Source organism: Sciurus carolinensis, chromosome 1, assembly GCF_902686445.1.
Source record: "Sciurus carolinensis chromosome 1, mSciCar1.2, whole genome shotgun sequence".
NCBI lineage: Eukaryota > Metazoa > Chordata > Mammalia > Rodentia > Sciuridae > Sciurus > Sciurus carolinensis.
The window spans coordinates 200479183-200506412 of record NC_062213.1 but is presented as its reverse complement, the minus strand read 5'-3'; the positions used below and the strand labels follow the sequence as shown (position 1 = coordinate 200506412).

Below are 27230 nucleotides of genomic sequence, written 5' to 3'. Positions count from 1 at the left end.
TTCTCAGGGTTATTATTCATCTAGTAAAGCATTATCTTTATATTATTTATTTATATCTTTAGAATTTAGGTTTTGGAGCTGGGTGTGGTGTCACATGCCTATAATCCTGGAGACTGGAGAGACTGAGGCAGGAGGGTTATAAGTTCAAGACCAGCCTCAGCTACTTAGCAGGCCCTAAGCAACTCAGCAAGACCCTGTCTCAAAATAAAAAAGAGAAAGGGCTGGGGATGTGACTCAGTAGTAAGCTCTTCTGGGTTCAGTCTGCAGAACCACACACACAAACAGTCCCCCACCCCCAAATGTAGGTTTTAGAATTTAAGATTTTAGAAGAATTTACTTATACTACATACCACAAAGGCATGTTTCTGTAATAGATGAGATAGTCAATGTAAAATTCTTAATTCTCTGCTTGGCACCAATAGGTCCTTAGCAAATGTGAATTCCTTTCCCCATTAACCATGTCCTGAATGATGATTTCTTTTTAGGCTTCGGGCTTCATTAAATTCAAAATGATTGTAAAAGTCTTCTGGTGTGTCTGAGTTGGGATCCACAGTGTGGCTGCATTTCACTCAAGTATAGGAGACTTCTTTCTGCCTTCAGAGAGTGGTTTCCCAGAAGCGCTGGCTCCTGTGCCTACCCTTTTTTCCTGCTGTTGCCTGGCCTTGTTCTCGTCTTTGGAGTCTGCACTGTCACAGTCTTTGCCAGGCAGGGTGATAGCTGTGGAGGCCTGGTGGACTGAATCCTAGAGTCGGAACACTACTCACAGCCCCTGGTATCACCCAGACTTTCATTTAATGCCCTCAGCACATTGCAGAAGCTTAGGAAGGGCCTCGTTTTTGGAGTTTTCCATTTTAATAATTAAGGCTGTTTTCTAGGAAAGCCCCTAGATCAGCCCAGTTCTATAGAGATGCTGGCTGAGTCACCATTTTGTCCTTGTTCCTAGATACGGGCAGCCTGACCCTCTGCTGCGGAGAGAGCACGACGTTCGCGTGAGCCTGCAGATGGCCTCTGTGCAGTATGTGCACACGCAGCGCTTCCAGGCGGAGGTGCTGGCCTTCATCCAGCACTTCACGCAGCTGCAGGATGTCTTGGGGCGCCAGCGAGCTGCTGTCGAGGGCCAGACGGTAGGTGGCTGCATTTTGGTTTGACCCATCGTTAGAACTTTTAAGCCTCCATAGATAAATCTGGAAGATTTTGCAAAAAAAAAAAAAAAATCAAGTGTAATGTCTACTTGCCATGTAACTGGTTACCTGCAGCAATCTTGCCGTAACCGAAAAGACTTGGTCCTTACTTATTATATCACACTTTAATTGCTTTTCAAGATTAGCTTCACTTTTCTGTAAAAACAATAAAGGAAGTTTACAAATAATGCTTAAGACTCTGGCCCTTTTAGGACTTTAGTGGGGATACTTCTATTAGAAAGTAGTAGATTTCTTTTGTTCTTGTTTTCATTTTCCAAATGGATTAAAAGTCCCCAAACTCTTCAGTTTAAGGTACCTTTAATAACTTGGTCATTTTTCATGGTTTATCCTAGGCCAAAAGATACACCTAATAGTATTTCCATTTACAAAGTAGTTAAGACTGAGCAACTTAGTAGCTGTTTGAGAAAATAATATATAAATTGAAATAATTTCATGTGTTATGTATATATATGCACACACCCACACACAAACACACTGTGTGTGTGTGTGTGTGTGTGTGTATACATGTATTTTTATTTATTTATTTCTGTGGTACTGGGGGTTGAGCCCATAGGTTCCTGCACATGGTGGCTGCACCCCAGCCTTGAAGGAATAATATTTTTGTTTCATCCTTGAACAACCACAGTTACACACTGGGAGGGTGTATGTGCCACAGCTTCTCGGGCTGGATGCCTCAACCCCTGTTTCTTGTTCTGCATTTATTTTCTCCTGGTACTTGCTTTTTATCATGGCAGCTGCTAAAGACCCAGTTTGGTAAAGTTGAGAGCTCTTTCAAAGGAAGGCAGCCTGACCTAATCCTGAATGTGATTTACCTGGAGCTAGTAGTTTCTGCAACATCTGACAAAATTTCCCCTCAAAATTTAAAATGCGCTGCCCTGTGAGTGTACTCCAACCTCCTATGGTGTCCCAGTATAGTTTGGGAGCCACAGAAAATAATAATGTAGCTATTTGTAAAAATTTATTAGTTTTCTGCTTTTCTTTTTTGCAGTGTTGGGGATTGAACCCAGGGAAACCCTCCTACTAAGCTACATCCCTTTTTATTTTTTGAGAAAGGGTCTTGCCAAGATGCCCAGGCTGGCCTTGACCTTGAGGTCTCTGTGCTTTAGCCTCCCTGATCACTAGGATTACAGGTGTATGCCACCTCACCTGGTGCCATGGCTGTATTTTAATCAATTTCCCTTTTTTTTCCTATGCATTTTTTCTATGGCTAAAATCATAAAATATATAATCTTTTACCCCTCTCTTTAAAAGGCTTTTAAAAATTTAATATTTGATGCATACAGCATATTATCTGTAACATGGATGTAGGTTACAGAATATGTTGATAAAAATAACCTGACCATGAAACTACCAATTTGAGCACCGTTAAGACTGTGCTCCTTCACCATCTCAGCCCCCACGTACTCACTTTTGGGTCTGTTGATCTTTTTAAAAAAGTTCCTAAACAATACCTTTTGTTTTGCTTGTTTTGAGTGTTATAAAAATGCTATTAAACAGTACATAAGGGGCTGGGGTTGTGGCTCAGTGGTCGATAGCTTGCCTGGCATGTGTGAGGTACTGGGTTTGATCCTCAGCACCACATAAAAATAAATAAAATGAAGATATCGTGTCCATCTACAACTAAAAAAAATATAAAAAAAAACCAGTACTTAAAGTTCTGTGACTTGATTTTTTTCCTTTTGGTATGTAAATGAGTTTCATTTATTACATACAATTGCATTTCATTCTGTTGCATTTCACGTGTGTAAAACACAGGATTTGTTGGTTTTCCTGTGGAATGTTTGGGTTGTGCACAGGGTGTGCTGCTGTGAACTGTGCCTCCTGACCACATACAGATCTGAGTTTTCCTGAGATAGCTAGGAGTGAATTTTGGGCAATAGGGGGAGGTACATGTATATTTTACAAGATGATGCCAGATTGTTTTCCAAATTGGTTGTTTCCATTATTTTTTTCCATCAGCAATGTATGAGAATTATTTTTAATTTATATCCTGACTGGCACTTGTATTATCAGATTTTTTATTTTAACCTTTTAGTGGGTATGAAATGTATGACATTTGTGGTCTACATATGTTTTTTAAGAAAACCCTAAATTGAGGAATAGGGTATAGCACAGTGTGTAAAGGGTGTTGATTCTGTGCATACTTTGGAGTCCAATTTCCTTTTAAAAAAAAAATGCCTTGCATTTTCATTGTTACCCTGTGTAGTATGTAAGTACGTCAAGGGAGTTCATTTAACCATTTCCCTAATTTTAACACTTAAATTGCTTGTACTCTTTCATTCTTATGAATAATGATTCCAGATTATCTTTGCACAGTTTTTTCACTTTTCAATTACTTTTATAGGATTAATTCCTACAAATGGTATTATTTGATGAAAGCGATGAATATTTTTGCAACTTTCAGTACAGGTCTGTTAAATTTTATGTTAGAATTATGTACATTTAAAACGATTATATTTGCATGTGTGGTTTAAACAGTAGTAAATCTTATTGTGATATGGGTGAGGAAATGAGTCACTTGTGCATTACTGAGCAATTGGCTTTACTTCCAGGGGTAGGCAGAATTTAAAGATAAATCTTTTATTTTTATCAAATTATATAAGACAAGTAGAAGGCCAAAGGTATATCTTCTGTTTAGAACATTGTTAAATATTTGGGCTTTCAAGAAAAGCTGATCTCAAGAATCTTTAATCCTAGCTGTTTGAATTAGTTTCATAGAGCTAAAGACCTGTGTTCATTTACTGATAAGATTAAGAGACTGTTTTGTTTGAACTTGAAATTCCTTTCTCCTAATATCAAATTGGTGACAGTTATATTTGATTTATAGCAGTTTCTTTTCTTTCTTTCTTTTTTTTGGTGCTCAGGATTGAACTCCGGGCTTGGGTATGCTCTGCACTGAGCTACACCTCTGGCCCTGACAGTGGGATATTTTTTCTTGCATTTTCTAATGTGTATAAATAATGGCTCAATGGGATTTTATTTTTTTTAAATCTTGATATTTGAAACGATAAGATTATCAACTGAACTTGACTTGACCAAATAGAAGCTGTTTCCTTCATAGTTCATCCCAGAAGTATAATATAGATTTCTGTGTCTTCTATTTTATATCTCTCATATTTATTAAACTTCTTTATTTACTGAGCAACAGGGAGTGCAGAATTTTGATGGAATCGAGAAGTGATATTGCAGTTTAGAGAAACTGGGACAAAAATCTGGAGTCTGAGTTTTGCCACCCCTATGAGTTGTGTGGTGAACTGGGAGGTATTTTTCTTACTGCTCTTTTGTTTACTCACTTGTAGGAGGAAGATGGAGAGAGTTAAAATAAGTATGCTGTACTCTTGGTGATAATTATTTATATGAATGAAACTTTGGAGTTTAAAATGCTTTCGTGGATTGTATTGTTTGATCCTTAAACAACAATCTTATTTGTTTACTTCTTCATTTATTCAGAAATGTTGTGTCATACAGCCTGGGAGTGCTAGGAATGTAGTAGAAATAGAAGGGCAAGGTTATTTCCCTCATAGTACATTTTAGAGGGAAAATATTAAGAACCAAAAGATGACATCACCTGACTGGGTGGTGTGGGCAGTTATTGCCACTTTCAAAGTGAGAAAGCATCATAACTCTGTACTCCGTGTGACTTAGGGTTGATTCAATGAGGCTTTGGGGGTGGGGGAGGAACCCAGGGGCACTTTACCACTGAGCTATGTCCACAATCCTTTTTATTTTCATTTTTTAAATAAAATTTAAATAAAATAAATTCACTAAGTGGCTGAGACTGACCTTGAACTTGGAATCCTCTTGCCTCAAGCTCTTGAGCTGCCTGAGTGCGCCTGGCAGGGTTGTGGTTTTGCATTAGCATGTAACTATGAAGGCATGTTCAAAAGGTTAGGGCCATCCAGAATTTAAAGGAACTTCCAGTTTATTGTTTTTAAATCTATAAGTTAATATATTGAACTTAAAGAATATTGTTGTGTGCCAGGAAAAATAGACTGGAAGGATATGGTACTGACATGATGATAACAGCTACTACATACCTACTTCTGAATTAGGATGTTTTCTCATTTAATCTTCTTTTAATCAACAGCTCTTACGGGTAGCTTATTCCCATTTGTAGACAAAGGAATTGAGGCAAAGAGCTCTTAACAACCAAGATCAATCACCAAGTTTATATATGGGGTGAGATTATGTTTTTTTTTTTTTTTTTTTTTTGGTACCAGGGAATAAACCCAAGGGCGCTTAACCATTGAGCAACATCCCCAGCCCTTTCTATTTCATATCTTGAGATAGATTCTCACTAAGTTGCTGATGCTGGCTTTGAACCTGTGATCCTCCTGCCTCGGCTTTCTGAGTCACTGGGATTCCAGGTGTGTGCTTCCATACCTAACTTAACTTTTTTTTAAAAATATACATTATACTTACTTTTTAAAAAAAAGCTAATTTTTTAGATGTTGATAGACCTTTATTTTATTCATATGTGGTGCTGAGAATCGAACCCAGTGCCTCATACATACTAGACAAGTGCTCTACCACTGGGCCACAGCCTGAGCTCTGTACTTACTTTTTAATATGCATTTTTTCACTGGTCAGTATAATACACGAAGAACAATTTCCAAGTCATTAAATAACACTTTCAATGCTTTTGAGCTTATACTTTTGTCAGTTTTATTGTGGTATAATTTACATACAGTAAACTTAACCTATTTATAGTGTACAGTTCAATTAGTTTTCCAGTTTTTTGCAGTCTTATAATTACAGCCATGGCCAACATTTATAACATTTTTGTTATCCCAAAAAGTTTCTTCATGCTCCTGTGCCCTACCCTGCACCTGGCAGCCACTTACCTATCACAATAATTTTGCCTTTTTAAAAGAATTCTGTATGAATGAAATCATGCAGTACACAGCGTTTGTGTGTGACTTCGTTCACTTGGCAGAATGCTTTTGATCCATCCATGTTGTGGGCACCTGCAGTTCATTTCTTCTTATTTCTGAGAAGTGCTCCATTGTTTGAGTATAATGCAGTTTGTTTACTCATTTGCCCACCTAATGAACATTTGGGTAGTTTTCAGTTTGGGGCCATTAAAAATAATACTGCTACAAGCGTTCACTGTCTGTATGGATGCACGGTTTCATTTCTCTTGAGTAAATACCTAGGAAAGGAATTGCTGAGTCCTGTGGAGACTGTATGTTTAGCACTACAGGAAACTGTCTTCTAGCTATTCCAGGTTCTTTGCCTTGCCGTAGGAATTTTAGAGTCACCCCATTAGCTCCAAGTCTGCCACAATTTTGGTTGGGATGATATTGGATCTCTAGATCATTTTGCGGAGATGAGACATCTTAACAGTACTGAGTCTTTGGATCCTTGCGTGGTATCTGTCTCAGCAGCAGTGTTTTGTAGTGTGGAATGTACCAGTTTTACGCCTTTTCTGTTAATCTTATCCTTAGATAGTCCCAATTTTTGATGCTATTGTAAATGATACCCATTTATAATAATTAAAATTTCAATGTCCAGTTGTTTCTGGAATTGTAAGAAAGGTTATTGTCTTTGGTATATTGACATTGACCTTGTATTCTTCAGTCTTCCTGATAACCTCCCTCATTAGTACCAGTTCCTTTAAATTCTATAGGATTTTCTACATAGATGATTGGATTGTCTGCAAAGGCAAGTTTTCCTTTTTTTTTTAGGTGTGTTCTGTGAACTTTAATGTTATATTTTCTTTATCATTTTGGTGAAAATATTTTTATATTTCCCTTATGGTTTCTTCTTTTACCCATAGGTTATTTAGAAGTGTGTAGTTTAATTTCCAGATATTTGGGGATTTTCCATTATCATCTTCTGATGCACTTTTTTTTTGTTTTTGAATTGAACTCAGGGGCGCTTAACCACTCAGCCCTTTTTATTTTTTCTTTTGAGACAGGGCCTTGCTGAGGCTGATCTTGAACTTGGGATGATCCTCCTCTCTCCGGGGATTACAGGCGTGCACCACTGTGCCTGACTTGTTACTGATTTCTGATTTAACTCTATGGTGGCCACATAATGTGCTTTGTTGGGGGTCTTTAATTGTTTTACAAAGTCAAGACATTTTGAAGAAACTGAGGTTATTTGATTCTAAAATTTGGGAGTTAATTGAACCTTAAAGTAATTTTTCTTCCTCTTTCAGGTGAGAGATCAAGCCCAGCGCTGTTCTCGGGTTCTCCTGGATATTGAGGCTGGAGCTCCTGTTCTTCTCATCCCAGAAAGTTCCAGATCAAATAAACTGATTGTAGCAAATTTGGGGAAGTTGAAAGTCAAGAACAAGTTTCTCTTTGCCGGTTATCCTGGGACCTTTTCCTTACAAGATAAGGTCAGCAGTTAATATCCATTCCCTTTTCACTTCGTCTAGTATTTGAACACTAATCAAAAAATTCCTAATTTTGTAGGATATGTGTCTTAAAGAATATTTCTTGACATTTTAATTAACCTTTTAAATTAAAAATAGTACAGGTTGAAACCCTTACTAACTGCATGTAGTTACTTGTTTTAGCAAACAAACCAGGGGACCAGTCTCCCCTTTGTGTAATCCTTTCCTTACAGAAAGCGTTCCTTCTGCAGTAATGTGTTACACCGTGTGGCTTTTTTCAGTGTGTGATTTGACCCAAGGTTTACCTGAAACTGTTTAAAAATGTCTTAATAAAATCTTATGTTGTATCTTGCATTGTAGGTTTAAATTACTATGGCAGTTACTTTTTTTTTGGTACTAGGGATTGAACCTGGGACACTTTACCACTGAGCCACATCCCTGGCTCTTTTTATCTTTTATTTTGAGACAGGGTTTGCTAAGTTGCTGAGGCTGACCTTGAATTTATAATCCTCCTGCCTCAGCCTCCTGAGCCTGTGGGATCACAGGCTGTGCCACTGCACCTGACTGGCAATTACTTATTCCTTACTATAATGCTTAGAGGTAATCAGGATGAGGGTTGCTGTCATTTTCATTTTACATCTGGGGACATGAGGATGTAATGAGGATAAATAATACCAGTGGAAACACCTAGTGAATCATAGCTGAGAAGACTTTGGAGACTCTCTGTTAGCCCCTTTTCCCATTTCGCATTTGAGGAGACCGAGTGGCATTTTTGGAGCTGAGAGTTCATTCTTGGCTTGTTTTCGTCATTCCTGGCAGAGTTGCAGAGAAGCCCTTCCATCTCTGCATGTTCAGTACAAACTCATTTTAGTGTGCCAGGAAAGCACCTAAGGAAATTTCAAGCTAGTCATGCCTGTTTTTAGTCTAATAGTTAATAACCTGGGAAGAGAGAGAACCTTTGAGAAAATGTACCTAAGATTTGATGATAAGATCATAACACTGATTAAACATAGCAATAAATAGCTGTTATGTATGTATGTGTGTCTATGTGTGAGTGTATATGTGTGTGCATGCACATGTTTATTTTTACTGGGGTTTGAACCCAGGAGTGCTTTACCTTTGAGTTAAAGCCTCAGTACTTAAAAAAAGTTTTGAGACAGAATTTTGCCTGACCTCAAACTTATACTCCTCCTGCCTTAGTCTCCTGAGTTGCAGAAATGACAGGTGTGTGCCACCATCCTGTTTTTATATTTGTTGAATGCTAGTTACATATCAATCGTTGCTAAGTTCTTTGGATATTAAAAGCAGCCGTTTCCTCTGCTCACAACACTTCTGACCCTAGCACTCACAGCACATCTTCTAGCACTCCAGGTACCCACCAGGTGTCCTCCAGTTCAGTAATTCACTAATGATCTGGAGTTAGCATAGGCTGGTCAGGTTTGGGAGCTCAGTCCCACAGACTCCTCCCACTTCAGAGCCCAGGCACAAATCCAGATCTCCAGGACTTCTCATCAACCAGCTGTAAGCTAGGGCTTCCTGCCCCTTCCCCCTGTTTAGTGATGTACCATAATGGCTTGTAGGGCTCAAGGGAAACACGTTTACTGGCTTATCATAAAAGATGAAGGCCATAACTGAGCAGCCAGATGAGTAGGTGTACGGGGGAAGGCCTGTGGGCCCTGAACCTGGGCTTCTGTCCTTGTGCATTGGAGTGTGCCACCCCAGATCCACAGTGTCAGGTTCCCCAGCCTGATAGCTGTCCAAACCCTGGCATCTAGGGTTTTTCATGGGGGCCCTGTTTTGTGGGTGTGATTGATTACATATCGGCCATAGGTGATTGAACTTCATATACCTTTCCCCTCCCTAGATGTCTGGGGAATGTAATTGAGAGTTCAAATTGCATAGTAAGTTCTTGGGAAAATGTTTGTTTGTGATAAATCTTTATTCTGAAGCCAGACTGTTTTTTAGGAAGAGCTCAATTATAGTTGGAATGGTTGAGCAAATTTTGTAATACCATTTGTTTTGCTAACTTTCCTAAAAAGGCTAGGACTGGGGATGTAGCTCGTGGTCGAGTGCTTGCCCAGCAAGTGCGAGGACCTGGGTTCAATCCCAGTTAAAACAAAAAGGTTACAGACTGTTTTCCTATACCAGATACCTCTGTGTGTGGGCTCACAAGCAGACTCTGAAGTTAGCCTTGGAAGAGGAACTGCCAAAATATTTCAAGACATATATCTTTAGGAGAGTTTCTATTTTGTTAAACCAAATAATAACCCATCATTTGTAGCATTTTAATGAAAAAAATTTCCCTGTATTTATTTTTGAGGATTTGATTTTAAGTGGCAGTGCGTACAAGGATCGCTTTTTCTTCAAGGTATAATGTGTTTTTGTCTCCTTGTTATTTTGAAAAACCTTATGGAATTTAGCAGTCAATTCACATTTATATACTTAAGAAAATGAAAAAACTAACCCTGTGTGATAAAATATTTTATTTCTTGGGAAAACTTGCTTATTACCTTTGTTTTTCTTTCTTTCTTTTTTTTTTTTTTTTTTTTTTGTGGTACTGGGGATTGAACCCAGAGGTACTCTTATCACTGAGCTATATCCCTAGCCCTTTTTATTTTATATTTTGAGACAGGGTCTTGCTAAATTGCTGAGGCTGGCCTCAAATTTGAAATCCCCCTGCCTCAACCTTGTTAGGTGCAGGGATTACAGACATGCACCTTCATGCCTGGGTCTGCTTATTACTTTTTTTCTTTCTTTCTTTCTTTCTTTCTTTCTTTTTTTTTTTTTTTTTAATAAATTACTTCCCTGCTATGTAGAGAAATCCTTCTTAAGGCCCATTAAAATGAATTCCTTTTTCTTTGCTCTGGGTAGTACTTTCTTAGTGATCTTACTTATATCCTTAAATCCTAGAAAAGCTATCTTGTTGTTTATCAGTGGTTGGTCTGTGGAATTCCATAAGGGCTGTGTGGAGTGTCATTTGTTCAAGTATTTGTAGTCAGATAAACTTGTCTGAGTTTACCTCTCCACTTGTACACTCAGATTTAATTGTTCAGGGTCCATGTGAAGAGAATAGTCACCTTCCTCCCCAAAGGTCGTTACACTGCCCTTTAATGTATTTGCACGTGTGAGCTTTGTCTAGTATGGATTTCAGTGGTTAAAGAACAGGAAATACTCCTGACATCAGACCTTGCAGAGAGGTTATTTGCCCTCAAGTTTCATGACTCCCGTGAGTTTGGAATTGTTTTACATAAATCCATGTCTTAATGAGTACGGGTTTGAATTTCTTGCATATGCTTGCCTTTCATTTTTCTCAAGCATAACTTGTGTTTAAACCATAATATCTAAGTCATAGTCTTTCAAAAGCTTTGGGTTAATCTCCTCAAGCCATTGATTTATTTAAACCAACTGTGGAGAGGATGTAGAGATAAATCAAACGAAAGAGCAACAAACATGCTCCAGAGTTTCAATAAACGAAGCAAGAGAAAGGTTTTAGTGTTGAAGCACTTAAACAACAGCACCCACCTAGGAATCTGCTGTATAAAACCAAAAAAAAAAAAAAATGCAGAAAGTAAGAAAAGGTTTCTTTTACTCTCCCTTGTAATTACTACTCAAGATAACTGTGGGAGAACACAGTATTTTTCTCTCCTTTTCCAAAACGAAAGGCTGAGAGGAGTAAACATCTCAGGCGTCACTAGAAGGAAGGCCATTCTTCCTGTCCTCCCAGTCTGCACATAACAGTGGCTAGTTGGGAACAGTTAGATGTTGCAGAAGCCACACAGATATAGCTGAGGCTGGGGTGAGGGAGCCCTGAAGTTTAAAAGCCAGTTATTGACTAATTCTGGTGAGAGAGAATTTTCCCTATTAGCAGTTATCTAAAAGCACTAAGTATGTAAGAATATATTTTTTTCCATCCAACTACAGAATCTGTTTTGTTCTGTATTAGTTCTCTTAATTTTTATGCCCCTGAGTGGAAACTTAACAGGAAAGGCTAACCTTTCTTGTTTTCCATTTTGTTTGCATTTCCACAGTTACTTAGATGAGAAATGTACCATGCGGGGTGATTTCTACAAAGTAGAAACACATTACCATTGCCATTAGATACATTTTCTTACAGTAGTAACCACCACCCCCCCCCCCCCCCGCAACTGTGTATCCTTTGGCCAAAAGATTTACTTTGCTTGAATTTAACCTAGATTAAACCACCTGAAGCCTTTTGCCTCTTGACATTTGCTCTTGAGCTAAACGATGGTGTCTTCCTGCAATGTTGGGGTAGTTTTCAGCAAGTACTAAATTATCTGCAACATCTCTGCAGACACTTATCTGTGGCAGGAAGTGTCTCGACTTGTTGCCGTCTAGTCGATAGGATCTGTGTGAGGCGAGGGAAGCGCCGGTTCCACAGAGCCTTCGAGGCTTCCTAGTGAAGCTCTTGTCCCCGCCCCTGCCCCCAGCCATTGCTACCTTCTAGTTTTCTTTTGTTCCTTCCAGGAATCAGTGCCTTCAGCCTCCCCCGCTTCTCCAGCGGGCACTCCCAAGCACAGCACGAGGAAGATGACAAGCACAGAGGACCTCAAGGGGCCGCATTCCCAGGGGCTGCTCGCGATGCCTCCTGCTGGAGTGGGCCTTGGCAGCCTGAAGAGTGAGTTTGTGCCCAGTGTCCTCACCAAGCAGCGAGGGCAGCAAGCCACACCTTCTGTCAGCCACGGTTCCAGTAGTCCAGGTAAAAGGGGAGAAAATTGCTGCCTAGGCAACACGGGGAGAGTCACAAGACCTTCCCAGGAACCTGAGCGGGGGACGCGCTGTGCAGTTCTTCAGTATGATTGTGTGTCGACGTTTCTGTAGAAGGCATAAGCATCTTAGGTGTAGATTTAGCATCGGGTTAAATTAGCAAGATATGGTGTAAATACAGAGATTTTAGATTGTCTATTAGGACACCCCCCCACCTTTTTAATTAAAATAATATTCTTTGTAGTATGGGTGATTGAACCCATGGTTGCTCTACCACCGAGCTACACCCCTATCCCTTCTTATTTTTCATTCTGAGACAGGGTTGTGCTAAGTTGCCCAGGCTGCCCTTCACTTGCTCTCCTCCTGCCTTAGCCTCCTGAGTCACTGGGATTACAGGTGTGTGTCACCACGCCCATCTAGGACATTTTTCCGTATAGTTCAAGTTAGTTGCTGCCAGGTGGTGACTGCATAAATAGACCAAGTCCTGCATCCTTGTAAGCCACCACCCAGACAGACACCATCCTTTCTAATCATTATTTAGTTCTAAAATAAGGAAAGACCCCCTTTAAAAATATTAGTGTGAATTAGATAACAGCAGAAACACTGTGAACAAAAATGTGGACAGACCTGAATCATCCAGCTGTTGGTACATTCCTAGAGTGTAAGAACTAACCACTCACGTTAGGGCCTCATTTCAGTTCTTGAGTTTTCCAGCGTGTTCTGGATGGCGTGTTGGGTAAGTGATGAGGATCAGGTCGGTGTCAGGCTTGAGAGAGGAAGGGCCAGCTGAGGAACTCTGCCCTTCATTTGGTAGACCAAAGACATGCAGTGCCTCATATTCCTAGAGGTGACAGTGAAGTGGCTCTTCACCATTTGACAGAATGAGATGATCTTCATCACCATGTTCATAGTTATCCTCCAACATTTACTGTGTACCTGATGCGGTGGCACTTTATTTATAGTATTTCATCCTCATGATGTCCTTATCAGGTCTTATTTTCCACCCCTTCCCCCCATTTTCTGGATGAAGAGATAAAGAGAGATTAAGTAACTCGACCTATCCAAGGTCATGCAGATAGTAAATGGTAGGTGCAGACTGCATTTTGGCAGTATGACTTAAGAACCTGAGTGTTTTTTGTTTGTTTGTTTGTTTTGGTGATGGGGATTAAACCCATGGATGCTTAACCACTGAGCCACTTCGTCACATCCCCAGTCCTATTGTATATTTTAGAGATAGAGTGTCGCTGAGTTCCGGCCTTGCTCAGTTGCTGAGGCCACCTTTGAACTCGTGATCCTCATGGCTGGCATAACATACAGCGAATACCTGTAAGAAGTGGTTTGGAGTGTTTTATGGAAAGATGATCTCGTTACTAACATTTGTTCTGCTGATTTGCCGATTTCCCCCCTGAAATTCCCTTAGTAGTGATACAGCTGTGGACGAAGGCAGTGGTTTTCACGTATCCTGTCCTCCTAGGTTCTGGACATACCCTAGGGAACCTCTGAGACCTGCTTCATTCTCATTCCTTTCCCTCTTCCACCAGACTGGCTCCCTTTGATCTGTCTCATGTATTTGTTAGTGTAATCAACCAATCAAGAATTGCATTGATCAAGTTCCTGCTTAATGCCAGGTGTCGTAGTATTTTGTTCTCCAGTGTATTAATAGGCATGGTTTCCATACCTTTGAACTAATGAGAACATTAAATAAATATGTCAATGTTGATAGGTTGTAATAAACGTTATGGAAAAGACAGATGAACACAGAGACACAGTTTAGATTGGATGGGAAGGAAGGTCATACCACTGACACAGCTTGTCCAGAGAGCATGGCATTTGGGGAGAAAAAGGCCTGTGAGCCTGGAGGCCTAGTGAGCCACTGGAGAATGGCTTGAGATGAAGCTGGGAAAGCAGGCTATGGGTTTATGCAGAATCTTGCAGGGATTTGAGTGAGTTTACAAGAGAGGATTTTGGATTAAACATAGTCATTAAAGGGTATAAAGGAAGGGAATGTGGTGGTCTATTTATTTATTTATTTATAATAAATTTTTTAGTTGTAGGTGGACATAATACCTTTCTTTTTATGTGGTGCTGAGAATTGAACCCAGGGCCTCACACATGCTAGGCAAGTGCTCTACCACTGAGCCACAAACTCAGCCCAATTTCGTTGGTTTATTTTAAAATCACTTTACTTCTTAGAAAGTACAACCCCAGCCCCTGGTCTATTTATTTTTAAGGATTACTCAGGTATTTTGTAGGGAGAATGGGTTTGTGAGAGCCATAAAGGAATTCTGTAGGTACATCAGAGGAGAGCTTGTGGTGGTCTAGGCAAGAACGAGGGCAGCTTGAATTTGGACACTTTAATTTAGTGTTTAAAAGAAATTCTGCTGCTGGGAAGTTTGTAAACCTTTGCTTAGTGTTGTCTCTGGGGAGGGATCGTGCGTGAAGCCATTTTTAGTCATACACTCTGTAGCCTCAGTTACTGTCTCAGGACAGGTACAAAACCCTGATGCAGGTGAGGCATGGTACGCCTGGTGGGAGGATGGGCGGGCGAATGTGTCGAGCCCGCAGAGCTTCCACGGGGGAGGTTGTGGGGCTGTGGTGGAGGTCTCTGGACGGACGGGTTTCTGAGTAGTGGAGAGCAGGGGGAGGCAGGCAGTTCTAAATATTTTTCCAAAGACAGAATGGACTTTATCTTGACATGTTAATTCTGTCCAGGCCCAGACCCTTTTGGATTCTGTTTGCTTCATGCTCTTTCCTGGGTCCTTGCAGAAGACCACGTCTGCCTGCTGGACTGCGTTGTTGTGGACCTGCAGGACATGGACCTCTTCGCCGCAGAACGTTGTCCACGGGAGTACTCTCAAACCTCGGAGGACAGGAGTGGAGATCTGATCTTCCCCTCCTATTTTGTGCGACAGACGGGAGGGAGCCTCTTGGCGGAGCCTTGTAGGCTGAAATTGCAAGTGGAAAGAAATTTGGACAAGTGAGTATTTTATCTGGATAGCTGTGTTAATAGAACCTTAATAACTTGGAAATTAGTGCTGTTATGGTAAGTCAGGAACGGCATAGGTACTCATTTTATTTGCCTATTTACCAAATGTTAATTGAGTCCCTACTATGTGCTGGTCATTAAGACTGCTGTGTTGGAAGAGAAAACGTCTGTCCTCCAGGAGCTTACATTGTGGGGTAAAGGAAGGCAAGTAGATGATTCTAATTTAGTGTTTGATTCAGTGACATAAACTGTGTTGCAAGATTATACAGATGCCTTGGAAACCATGAGGAAGGGACCCGAATTTAGAATGGATGTGGTGGTGAGGGCAGGTGAAGTATTTTGGAAGAGGTGGACATTCCAAATGTGGCAGATTCTGGACCTGCCAGTGCTCTTCACTCTGAAACTCTATGTAACTCCCTTAGCGGTTCAGATGCGGGTTTGCCCTTGAAACGGTTGCAGGAAGTCTAGGGAGCTGACCTCGACTCACCCTGTATTTGGCCTCAGACACAGGACCCTTGAGTTGTCATTAGTTCCATATCTTCCTAGGCAATGAACATTCCTAGATCTACTGAGATCAGCCACATTTAACTCTCAGGGCCTCCAGCCCTCAGGTACCAGAAACTAGGATTACAGTATGTGTTGTCTTTCAGTGCGGGGCATTGATTTTGGGGAAGGCAGCTTTATGCATGTTGACTCCAGGGAAAGAGAAGGTGTGACTCTGTCAGTGAAAGAGATTTCATTTGTGGTGTTTGGAAAAATATCCTCATTACTTGTGCAGAATGTGATTCTGATTCCCCTCTGGCCACGCCCTTCCAGGGTGAGTCATTTCACGCCACTCTTGGTTCCTCTCTGGGCGAGTCTGCAGTTTAGATGCTCTGTGCGTTTGTCTCTCTCTGACTTGTTACTCAAGTGCTCCCTGGCTGGTGTTCAGTTATGGTTGGCATGGGCTATATTTGGTTTTACTGGCTTAGCAGTCTTAAGAGGAGCTTCATTATTTAGAAATTGAACACTTTGTTTTCTTTTCAAGCAGTGCTTTCCCCCCCCCCAAAAAAAGAAAAGTGTTTTGCTACTCTTACCTAAACCTTACCCATTTCCATCATACGTGCAGATAATTATATTCCTGTTAGCCCAGGTAGAAGGGGCTGCTGAACAGAGGTGTGCTGTCAACTTCACAGAGACAGGACCCAGGGTGGCACCTGGTAATCCTTTCCATTTGCCTCATTGATTACATCATTAGTCTTCCTAAAACTTTATTAACTATAGATTTTTCCCTGTAGGCAATTTTTTTTTTTTTTCTTTTCCCAGTGCTGGGAATCAAACCCATGGCATTATTAGCACATGCGAGACAAGTGCTCTACCATGGAGCTATGTCCGTGGACCAAAAATGAGCTTTTTATATTCCCCTTCCACTTTAAATCCTGACCCAGTCCTTCATGTGTTCAGAGCACAGTGTTTTTAGTGTCTGTAGTGCCCACTCTACCCGCAGGACAGGGAGAAAGCTTGCTAGTGTTGGGACCAAGTTGGTATGTGTCCCCAGTGCTGGACATCTTCAGCTTCGCTTCTGCCCATCTGTTCTGAGAAGAGTAACCTGTCACATTTTATCCTCATTCATGTCCCATCTGGACCCAGTAGGAAACACTGGTTTATTCTTTTCGTTACCACTAAATCTGAAGAGTTAAGTAAAAATGGTGGCTTTTCTTCTTCATTGCTTTTACAACTATAATGTTTAAATGATTTCTGAGTCTCATGAAGTTTTCCATGTTTTTAGGCTAGTTATTTCGCCCATATCACTCTCTCTCTCTCTCTCTCTCTCTCTCTCTCTCTCTCTCTCTCTCTCACACACACACACACACACACACACACACACACACATTTTTTTTTTTTTTGTGGTGTTGGACATGGAACCCAGGGCCTTGGGCATGCTAGGCAGAAGCTCTACCACTGAGCTACACCCCTAGCCCATTTAGCTCATAGTAGGTCTGAGAATTTTCCAGAAGTATAGCTGGGGAGAAAAGGGTTTTCTTTTTTGTAGTTGGTGTGTGTTGGTCATGGTGACTTGCTTCATTTAGAGGGACATGAGTTCTTGCCGTGGATGTTAGTTACCAGGCTGGTTATGCAGTGGGACGTTGAGGCTCTTGTATCTGGGTGTGAGTCAGTGTCGAGTGAGGAAACTGTTTCTGAAAGTGCTTTTCTTTTTCATAGAGAAATAAGTCATACTGTTCCAGACATATCTATCCACGGCAGTCTCTCCTCAGTCCACTGCTCACTGGATTTGTATAAATACAAGCTGATCCGAGGCTTATTGGAGAACAACCTTGGAGAACCCATAGAGGAATTTATGCGGCCTTATGATTTACAAGATCCAAGAATCCACGTGAGTGAGACCTCAAGTTCTGGGTAACTCTGGTCGTCTTGACTGATGTCACCTGGTGTGTATATTCCTCAAACTCACCTTGAGAATGAAGGTGGAATAACAAGAAAGTTAATTTCTCGACTGAGGAACCCATTTTTAGGTTGGCATCATTAGCGCTGAGTTGATCTGCACTTTTCTTTTACAGACCGTACTGAGTGGAGAAGTGTACACTTGCATGTGCTTCCTCATTGACATGGTAAATGTAAGCCTGGAGCTTAAAGATCCAAAAGGAAAAGAGAGTGCTGGGTCCCTGGCCAGGTGTGTTACTTCCTCAGTTTTACCGCTAGTAGCAGCTTTGTGAGTAACGCACTGATTTTGCATTAGTGGAGGGTACAGCATGGTGGTCCACAGTAGGTGAACTCTGTATGTGTTTTTGGGTTGTCTGTAGAGTACCTCAGCCAGAATAGGTTAGGTCATGCTGTGGTAGCAGCCCCAAATGACAGTGATTTTAAACAGTGAAAATGTGTTTTTCTTCTCAAGGTATATGACCATTGTGAGTGACAGGCTGCTATTTTTTTAGTCACTCAGTGTGACAGAGTGCTTAGGTTTTGTTTGTTTGTTTGAGTTGGGTTTTACTATGTTGCCCAGGCTGGTCTTGAACTCCTGGGCTCAAGTGATCCTCCCACCTCAGCCTCTTAAGTAGCTGAGACCAAAGGTGTGCTCCTTCATTCCCAGCTTATGAAGTTTATTAATATGCCAGAGAGAAAAGTAAGAGTCCTGGAATGGTCTTGAATTGCAGTGGAATGCTCTGGTATATATCATGGAGCCCGGACATGAAGGAGTTGGGAGGGCCATCTTGCATGTGTCCGCATAGAGTTGGGAAAGATGGCACTAGCGACTACCTCACTGCTGAACTTTTCAAAAATTGGGTGATTTCATACCAAATAAAAACCATTGGATTTCAGCTTATTCCAGGGTGGGGGGACCCCAACCAAAACAAAATTGAAGCTTTAGCAATATTAGACCAAGGTCCTTGCTTGGAAGCACCTGGAAGCTAAGTAGCAACTATCCCTTGTAGATGGGCATGTGTTTACCTAGCAATTCACCAGCTTCGTCACTTCTTAGTCTGTGCAGATGTACGAGTTTGTGGAACTTTTAAGATTGCATTCACACTTGATGACTTCTGGTTTTGATCTCTTTAACAGCCCTGTAAGGCTGGGCACCTTACTCCTCTTTTCCAGGTAGGATTTCTGACTAGAATAAGGTTATGACTGGAAAAGCGGTTCCATCGTTGAGAAGAGGGTTCAGGGCTGGTGCAATCCCTGCTGAAGGACTCTGTCTTCTGGCTTGTCTTTCTGTTGGAAGCCTGCCCGCCCGCCCCGACTCAGCTGGGAGCATGCTGTAGTGAACCTGGGGTCCTGTCTGATATGGGCGCTCTCTGTGAGCCAGCGGTTTTTTCAGATGCCTGACTGCGCCCTAGGTGTTTCTCAGTATGGAGTTATTCTGTGGGTGTTGCTACAGTAGTACTCAGTATGAATCGCCCATTGTAGCTTTCTCTGGGATTAAAAAGAATTCAGTTCCTAATACACTTCCCATTGGTGGATCAGTTGAATTATTGCTCTGTGTGGAGAGTAGTATGTGTTGCGGTTGTTCCCAGTAACCTCAGTGATCTTATACAGAAATTTTTGCAGACTGTAAAGAGAAACCTCCAGGAAAGTGAGAAGTTGACAGATTGAAGGTCTGAAGGCACCCTTGACATCTGTTGGGGATTGTTATTGATATATAGTCTTTATGGGAATAAAAATGAATCAAGAATATAATAAACTGTGGTATTATTACTCCTCACAAAATTCCTGTGGACAAGATCATCTCCTTGGAATTGCAAAAGTGCCAAGGCAGAGTGCCACTAAATGCAATTTGAAGGATCTGTTAAAGTCAGTGCAAGTCCTCAAAATGGAGGTTATTTTCCTTTACACAATGTAAATAAATTGATGATTTTGTTCTTGTTATCTTGAACTTAAATAATTTTGTAAAATAGAAGTATGTTTAGCAGTATGTTTAGCATTTTGTTTGTTTTCTCCCTTTCAGATTTGACTTCAAGAAATGTAAACTGCTCTATGAGAGTTTTTCCAATCAAACCAAGTCTGTTAACTTGGTTTCTCATTCCATGATGGCCTTTGACACCCGCTGTGCCGGGCAGAAGGCCAGCCCTGGCATGAGCAATGTGTTCACCTGCATTTTTCAGCCTTCCAAGAACAGCAGTACTACCCAAGGCTCTATTCAGATTGAACTTCATTTCAGGTAATAGAACCGCACCCTCACGCTGCCTTTCTTTAGGGAGGTCTTTCCTTTTTTGCCCTGTGGGTCAAGTCCAAGTTGGCTTTGGAACATCAAAGGATCCTCTGAGAAGATAGCAGTGGCTCATCTGTGGAGCACACTGTGTTAACCAGGCGTTCCTGCACTCTTGCAGTTCCACTCCTTGGCCAAGAGGTGTCTCTGTGGCCTTATCAAAAAGAAAGTGGGGCGGGGCTGGGGGCTGGTGCTGGAGGAGTGCCGCCCTGCCTCGGGTGGGTGGGGAGCGCAGGTCCTCAGAGCCAGCCTCCTGGTAAGCTTCAACGTGTGAAGTGACTTGGAAAGGAAGGAATCATGCTGGTCTAAGCTTGAAAAGAAGACTTGGTCAGCACTGAAACGAAAGGGGGTTCTGACCTGAACCCCTCTCTCTGTGCAGGCCTTGCTGGCTCAGTTCTCCACACAGACCCTTCCTTACCTCCTCAGATCACATGGTGCTTTTCCTGTGGTATCGTGGGAGGCAGCATCGTGTGTGCAAAGAGCGTGTGTTTCGGAGTCAGTCAGACCATGGCTCAAACCGTGGCCTATCTCTCCTAGCTGTGTGCACTAGACCCAGCTTCCTCTTGTGAAATATAAAACAATAAGTATGCCCGCTTCATTGGGTGGAGAGAGGTGAGAATTAAACTATTCAGGCATGTTGCTTGGCACAGGTGGTGGCTGCTGTTATTAGTGATGTTCCTGGTACTGTCTTACAATGCACTCTTGTGAAACCAATGTCAGTTCCTTCCCTTGGTACTGAGCCATCAGATATGCTGTGAATATGAGCAATCAACTTAAAAATCTGTGGAAATTTCATAATTGGGCAGAAATTTAAAAATAATGAAAAAGGGCATTCTTACATTCATACGTTCATGTATGCCTGACATTTCAGTGTGCCGTTCAGAATTCTTCAGAGTCGAGGGTTTTCTTGGGGAGAGGTCACATTCTCTCCACATGCCTCTGGGAAGTCTAGCAAAGGAAAGCGTAGGCTTTCCCGGGAGTGTTTGTAGGTTCAGCGGCAGGCGTGCTTGGGCCTCTGGTGGGGGCCCGTGTGACCCGGGCACCTTACTGCCAGTTGAATCCTTAGGAGTCTACAAAGTGGGCGGCTTCCCTGCTTTCTCACGTGTGGAGAAGACACCTGGAGAAGGGCTAAGTGACTCTTGTGTCACACAACTAAGAAGCCAGGTAGTCAGAACTCAAACCCGGGTCTCTAACTCTTCAGCTGCGCGGCTCCCTGTCACAGGTTCCTTGAAGCTGTGTGATAAGGTCGTGCTTGCGGCTCCTTTGCTTGGAGATGTGTGTGGAACAGATGCCCGCGGGTATTTGGTCCATCTGTAGAGACAACTACTCTTTGAGTTATTATTATTATTATTATTATTATTATTTAATTTTTTTGGTCGTAGATGGACACGATACCTTTATTTTATTTATTTATGTGGTGCTGAGGATCAAACCCAGTGGCCCACGAGTGCAAGACAAGTGCTTTGCCACTGAGCCACTGCCCAGCCCTGTCCTTAGTATTATTGACCTGACCTCCTGAGTTTTCAGCTAGCTGTCCCACCCATCTTATATTTAATATGCAGGGAGCCTTGAAATATTATTCTATATGTATACTAAAGATATATAATTTCTTGGAGTCAAATAATAAGGTCTTACCTTGGTTCTTGCTAACAGAAGTACCATTGTTAGAGGAGTAAACCATTCTCTTGATTGGAACTTTTGAATGCTTTCCGTGTCTCAAGAAGAATTACTCTTCTGTTGGGATGTTGTGTGTCAAATATAAATCACTTCACAGTGTTTAAAGGCTTGAAATATTTTCCAGAGAAGGGATCTGACACGCTGTGACTTTCCAGTTAGTGCAGAGTTCTGACAATCTGTGCTCAAAATGGGGTGGGAAAATTTTACTGAGGGCAACATTTTTTCTCTATTACAAAAGAGTAGAGTGTTTCTGTGACAAATGCTGTGTTTGTAGGAAGGAGACGTGCATCATGATGCCCTTTAGCTGGAGGCAGTGAGCCAGGTTCAGGAGAAACGAGACGGCAGAAACCGCCTTAGGAATGGCCCCCAGTCAGCCTTTCCCCAGCTGGACGGGAAAGCCTAGACCCTCCTGGGCTCTAGAGCCAGGTCCCTCCTAGAAACCCCATGGCAGTGCCCCATGCCTGGGTGTCCTCGTCTTGCCTTCCCCTGCCTACTGGTGTTTTTAGAGGCCCTAAGCACTCCATGTTTGAGGCCAGGCCTAAGATCCTTGGACTTTTGCCTAAATGTAAAATCTGTAGTAATGGCAACTGTAAAATAAGCATTGTGGGCTAGGAGTGTGGCTGGGGCTCGGGGGCCTGGGTTCCACCCCAGCACCACAAACACACATAACAAACGACTGACATGCCCCTCCACCCCCACCTCTTGGGACGTGGGGCTAGACCCCTGGTAAATGTCACCCTGTTTGTTTTCCTTCTCAGGCTAGAAGACTTGGGCTCTCGGGTCAGTTTCAGCTAGATAAACCACCTGGGACAGGTGTCAGCTTGGTGTTTATGGTGAAGTGTTCCTAGGTGTCAAAGTAGAATGCGTGACTGATCTTAAAACTGCCTGTAGGGAAGGGGACGGGCACCGATCAAACACCTGCTATGTGCCTGGCACTGCATCTTTTATGCTGTTTGTAGTCCTCATTTTTTATGTTAGGAAACAGGATGAGGGAAAGTAGGTGACTTATCCAGGATGTCTCAGTTGTAAGCAGCTTTATTTAACTCTGGGTCTCTTCCTATTATACCAGAATTTCTCAGCCTCAGCCCTATAGGTCGAGTATCTATAGTCTGAAATGTTTGGGCCAGAAGTGTTTCAGACTTTGGATTTTTTCAGATTTTGGAATATTTGCATAGACTTCGTTGGTTAAGCATTCCTAATCCAAAGATACACTATCTGAAAAGCTCTCAGATTGTGGAGTGTTATGAATGTTTGGATCGGGGATGTTCATACTGCGTTGATATTTGGGTCAGGTAATTCCCTGTTGTATGACCGTCCTGCTCATTGTGGGATGGCTAGCAGAATCCCTGGCCTCCACCAGAAGCCAGCAGCAACCCCCCAGTGGGACAGGCAAAAATGCCTCCAGAAATGGCCAGATGTCTCTTGGGGAAAGGCATCAGTTGAAGCCATTGGGCTATGCTGTACTGCTTTTTTTTTTTTTTTTTTTTTTTAATAGCTTATTCTTATTTTAAGAAGAATAATATTTGTTTAAAAAAAGCATGTGCTGCATGTGTTGTTAAGAAAGGCCTGGAATACCACCTGCCTTGGTGGTAGCACGCTAACTAGCAGGTTATTGAAACACCGCTCCTTCTTCTGATCTCATGTTTTCTGTCTCCTTTCTTGTAGGTCTACAAAAGATTCCTCCTGCTTCACAGTAGTTCTCAACAATCTCCGCGTGTTTCTCATATTTGACTGGCTGCTGTTGGTCCATGATTTTCTCCACACTCCCAGTGATATTAAAAAACAAAATGTTACTCCTTCTCGCCACCGTAACTCCAGCAGTGAATCTGCTGTGGTTCCTAAAACTGTCAAGAGTGGAGTGGTCACCAAGCGGTCTTCTCTTCCTGTGTCCAACGAAAGGCACCTGGAGGTCAAGATCAACGTGACAGGTGTGGTCCAGCTATTCTTATTTGGGTGTTTGCTCTGCACCTGTCCTACAGGATGCTTTCTCTGTTGGCTCTTGTTTTTACACTTGAACGCGCACAGATCCGAATGTGTTACAGAACAAGTGTGGAGGCTCTTGACCTGTTTTCGGGTGTGAGCTGCCTGGTCCCACTGAGGCTGTGGGGTCTCTCGTCTCATTCTTCTGCCCCATGGTGCCTGTACCCGGGCTGAGCACCTGCCTGGTTAGAGGTCTTTTTTCCTAACGTGAAATCTGTCTTCAGTTTTCTGTTTCATCTTTGGGGCCCCAACAGTTGTGCCTTACTGAGTCTAGGCAAATTTGGTATGTGGAAATCTCAGTTTTTAAAGGTAAGTAAGTGAGAGGGTTGTTATTTTCTTAAAAAAAAAAAAAAAAAAAAAGAATATTTTCCTTTACAGATGGGTTTACTGTGGCTTTTATTAACAAGTAGGCTCTTCAAGTACATTTGGATGTGTTTGTGTATACTTTCTCAGTGATTTTGGTGAAGCTTGTTCTACACGTGTAAAAATATTTTATTGGTGCCTTGAAATTATTATACATAACAGCGGGATTCCTAATGCCATGTATGTGCATGCCCATAGCCTACCTTGATCAGTCTCATTCCCCAGCACCTCCCCTCACACATGGTTTTGATGGAAACATAGTGTGGAGCAGAGTAAGTTTATTCTATGCAAATAAGTAGAAAACTCCCTGTCTGCTGATTTGAAGAGTCTTGACGTTAATGGCCTGCATTCTTTGTGGACAGCTTGAACGTCCCCACAGATGCTGTCATGGGCCTTTGTCTGCCTGACCACGTCCTTGTCTGAGTCTACTTCCTGGGGTTTTAAATGAGACCGTCACTAGAGGCAGGATCCCTCTCTGAGCATTTGTTAGACCTCCCAGGGCAAGGGGGGTGCGGTTTCTCTGGCTTAGACACGTCCACTAGAGATAGAAACCACATCACGGTCTTTTTAGCTGGTAAGTGCTCTGTTGGCTCAGCCGTACGTGGCCAGAGAGTTTGTTCAGGAAGATGGTGAAGCAGGAAGGCCGCTGACATCCCAGAGCCCAGGCTTGCTGGCCCGTGTCCTGCCCTGGTGGGAATGTGGCGGCCCAGTGCTTTCCAGCTTCCTGGCCGTGCCCTAACTCCTGACGCTCTCCTCTCCAGGGACAGAGTTTGTGGTCGTTGAGGATGTGTCCTGCTTCGACACCAACGCCATTATTCTGAAAGGCACCACAGTGCTCACCTATAAGCCCCGCTTTGTGGATCGTCCCTTTTCAGGAAGTTTGTTTGGCATCGAGGTAAGAAGTCTGAGTTGGTGACAGCCCTGCACACTGGGCTCCGAGAGCAGCCCAGAGGCCTGTGGCATGGGGGAGGCTTGCCCTCTCCTTTTCACTTCCTCCTCCCCTGCACGCAGAGGGCCTCTTCCTCTCCCACGCTGCCGTTCTCTTCTGGTCCCTATCCTCCAGTGAGGCGCCTTGCTGAGTCCTCTTGCCCTGCAGGTGAAGCAGCGGTCCTCACTTCCCTTGTGTTCCCTTGGCTCCCGTTGAGCACTGTCCTGCGGCCATGGCTTGAGTTAACGGACACCTGTGAGGAGAGGTGTTAAGGACTTTATGTGCCGTGCCTTCAGAGATATCTTAGGTACAAAAGAGGACCTGGTCTCAACAGTGGTGCTTTGGTGTCAGCGCCATCTTGTGAAGGAGATGACTTGCACTGGAGTGGCCTTTGTAGCCTAAAAAGATTATTATGCAAAAATGACTGATTTTGCCACGGGTTGTAGAGGCAGCAGGGAAAATATGGTTGACTGTTCTTAATTCACACATCTTGGCTGACATTCCTCATTGCAATGTTAGAATACTTAGTTGGGATTCTTTTCCCCTTGGGGTTGCGCTTTTGCGCCTTACTTTTTCCAGTGGTATTGCTCAGAGGATGAAAGAATAAAACTCTTTCACTGTCAGCAGTACGAGCATATACTCTTTTGGGGGGACCAAATATAGCTAAATAAAACATGGAGATTTCCCTTCTTGATGACTTGTTTCTGTAACATAAAGCTTGAGCAGAAGGGGCTGTGTACAGAGCGAGCCGATCCTGGGATCGCGATTCCCCTGCTTCGCAGGCCATACAGTGCCAGCTTTGGGTGGAAAATCTTGATTGATTAATGAGCTCTCAGGTACAATTGGGTTCTGTGTAGCTGAAGCTTCTTCAGGAAAAAAGAAAATGAAACTTTTCTGCTCCAAAGTCTTAGAAAACCGATCTGGCAAAATATTTGAGTTTCCTGGAAACGCTTCTTAATCTTGTTCTTTTAGTCCTGAATTCCAGGACCACTTGGTTATCCCTGGAGGAGAATTCATAGAGCATGCTGAGTTACTGTCAACCATAGCATAGGACCTTGGTGACATGTTTCTGGTAGTACTAGGAAATGCCCCCGACTGAGCAGGAAGTTGGGGTGGAGGGTGGGGGGAGAGGGAGGAGACAAGTGGCCCCCAAACAAACATTCTCTTCTTTTCTCTGTATGCTTCTTGAACACACGAAATAATTTGGTCCTAGAATGGGAACCTTCCCTCACTTCCTTCTGTCTCTCCACATATTTATTATAGAACACTATAATAATAAATATTGAAACATATGCACAATAAACAGCATAGTGCAGTGAAGCCCTGTGTACCTGTCACCCAGCATCAGTAATTAATATAACTGTAACTAAGAAATTCTGAGGGGAGAGAAAAATCCCCTGTCTGCCTTTATGTATTTTCTATTGACATTTTGGTATGTTTCTTTCCTTAAAAGAAAGTCATGCTGTGGTATTATTTTGATTGGACTTTTTCACATCACATGTAATTAAATTGTAACTAGCTTCCTACATGCTGTATGATCATTTTAGCTGTCATTTTTAAGTGGCTGCAGTGTTCTCTTGCAGATGTGATATAACCTTGGTTGCGCTTAGTATTTTTTAACTATTAAAAATGATTGAGTGAAATTTTCTGTATTTCACATTATTTTCTTGGGCTGGTTCATGGTGAGAAGTAGCGTTATTGGGTTAAAGAAAGGAGACCATCATGCGCTTTGGGTGAATTGCTGAACTTTCTTTCCCTGTGAGTGGACTGCTGTGTGTGCTCTTGGCAGGAGTTCATGTCAGGCTTGCTTTTGGTAGAGCTTATGCTAGCCGTTGTCCTGGGGCTGCGATAACCCAGGCTGATAGCCCCTGAGCCGGTCTCCTGGGCGGAGTGTAGAGCCCGGCCGCGGCCTCGGTAATCCTTGCCACTTTCCTCTCTTCTCTAGGTCTTTTCCTGCCGGCTGGGGAACGAGCAGGATACAGCTCTTTCCATTGTTGACCCAGTACAAATTCAGGTGGAGCTGGTGGGGAATTCTTCTTACCAGAATAGCTCTGGACTGATGGATGCATTCAACAGTGAAGACTTTCCACCTGTCCTCGAGGTAATGGTGCAGAAGCTCCTGAACACGCTGATGCCCTGCTGCGCTCCTGCCTGCTCTGAGCCCAGCAGCAGTTTAGTTACTTCAGCAGATGTAAAGTAAAGGTGATGTCGTCTCTGACCTGAGTGATCTTCCAGTCTTAGGGAGGATAGAAGACCTTTTAGTTGCCTGGTGTCATCTTGAGGTTCTGCAAAAGTTCACAGGAAGGAGAGCACAGCGTGGGCAG

At 42.5% G+C, this 27230-nt stretch overlaps 1 protein-coding gene across 8 annotated transcripts in view; it reads left to right on the top strand.

Moving 5' to 3' along the window:
- Vps13d (vacuolar protein sorting 13 homolog D) overlaps positions 1-27230 on the top strand; it is a 243477-nt gene that overhangs the window by 58297 nt on the left and 157950 nt on the right. For 5 of the 8 annotated variants that reach the window (XM_047517542.1, XM_047517534.1, XM_047517511.1 and 2 more), the window contains 10 exons: positions 944-1124; positions 7366-7548; positions 12031-12262; positions 14983-15247; positions 17459-17630; positions 17815-17927; positions 19698-19910; positions 23301-23563; positions 24740-24873; positions 26852-27007. In XM_047517542.1, the coding sequence (XP_047373498.1) occupies positions 944-1124; positions 7366-7548; positions 12031-12262; positions 14983-15247; positions 17459-17630; positions 17815-17927; positions 19698-19910; positions 23301-23563; positions 24740-24873; positions 26852-27007 (1912 nt within the window). The remainder of the gene's footprint in view (positions 1-943; positions 1125-7365; positions 7549-12030; positions 12263-14982; positions 15248-17458; positions 17631-17814; positions 17928-19697; positions 19911-23300; positions 23564-24739; positions 24874-26851; positions 27008-27230) is intronic. The other 3 variants (XM_047517550.1, XM_047517527.1, XM_047517519.1) reach the window with 1 other exon arrangement.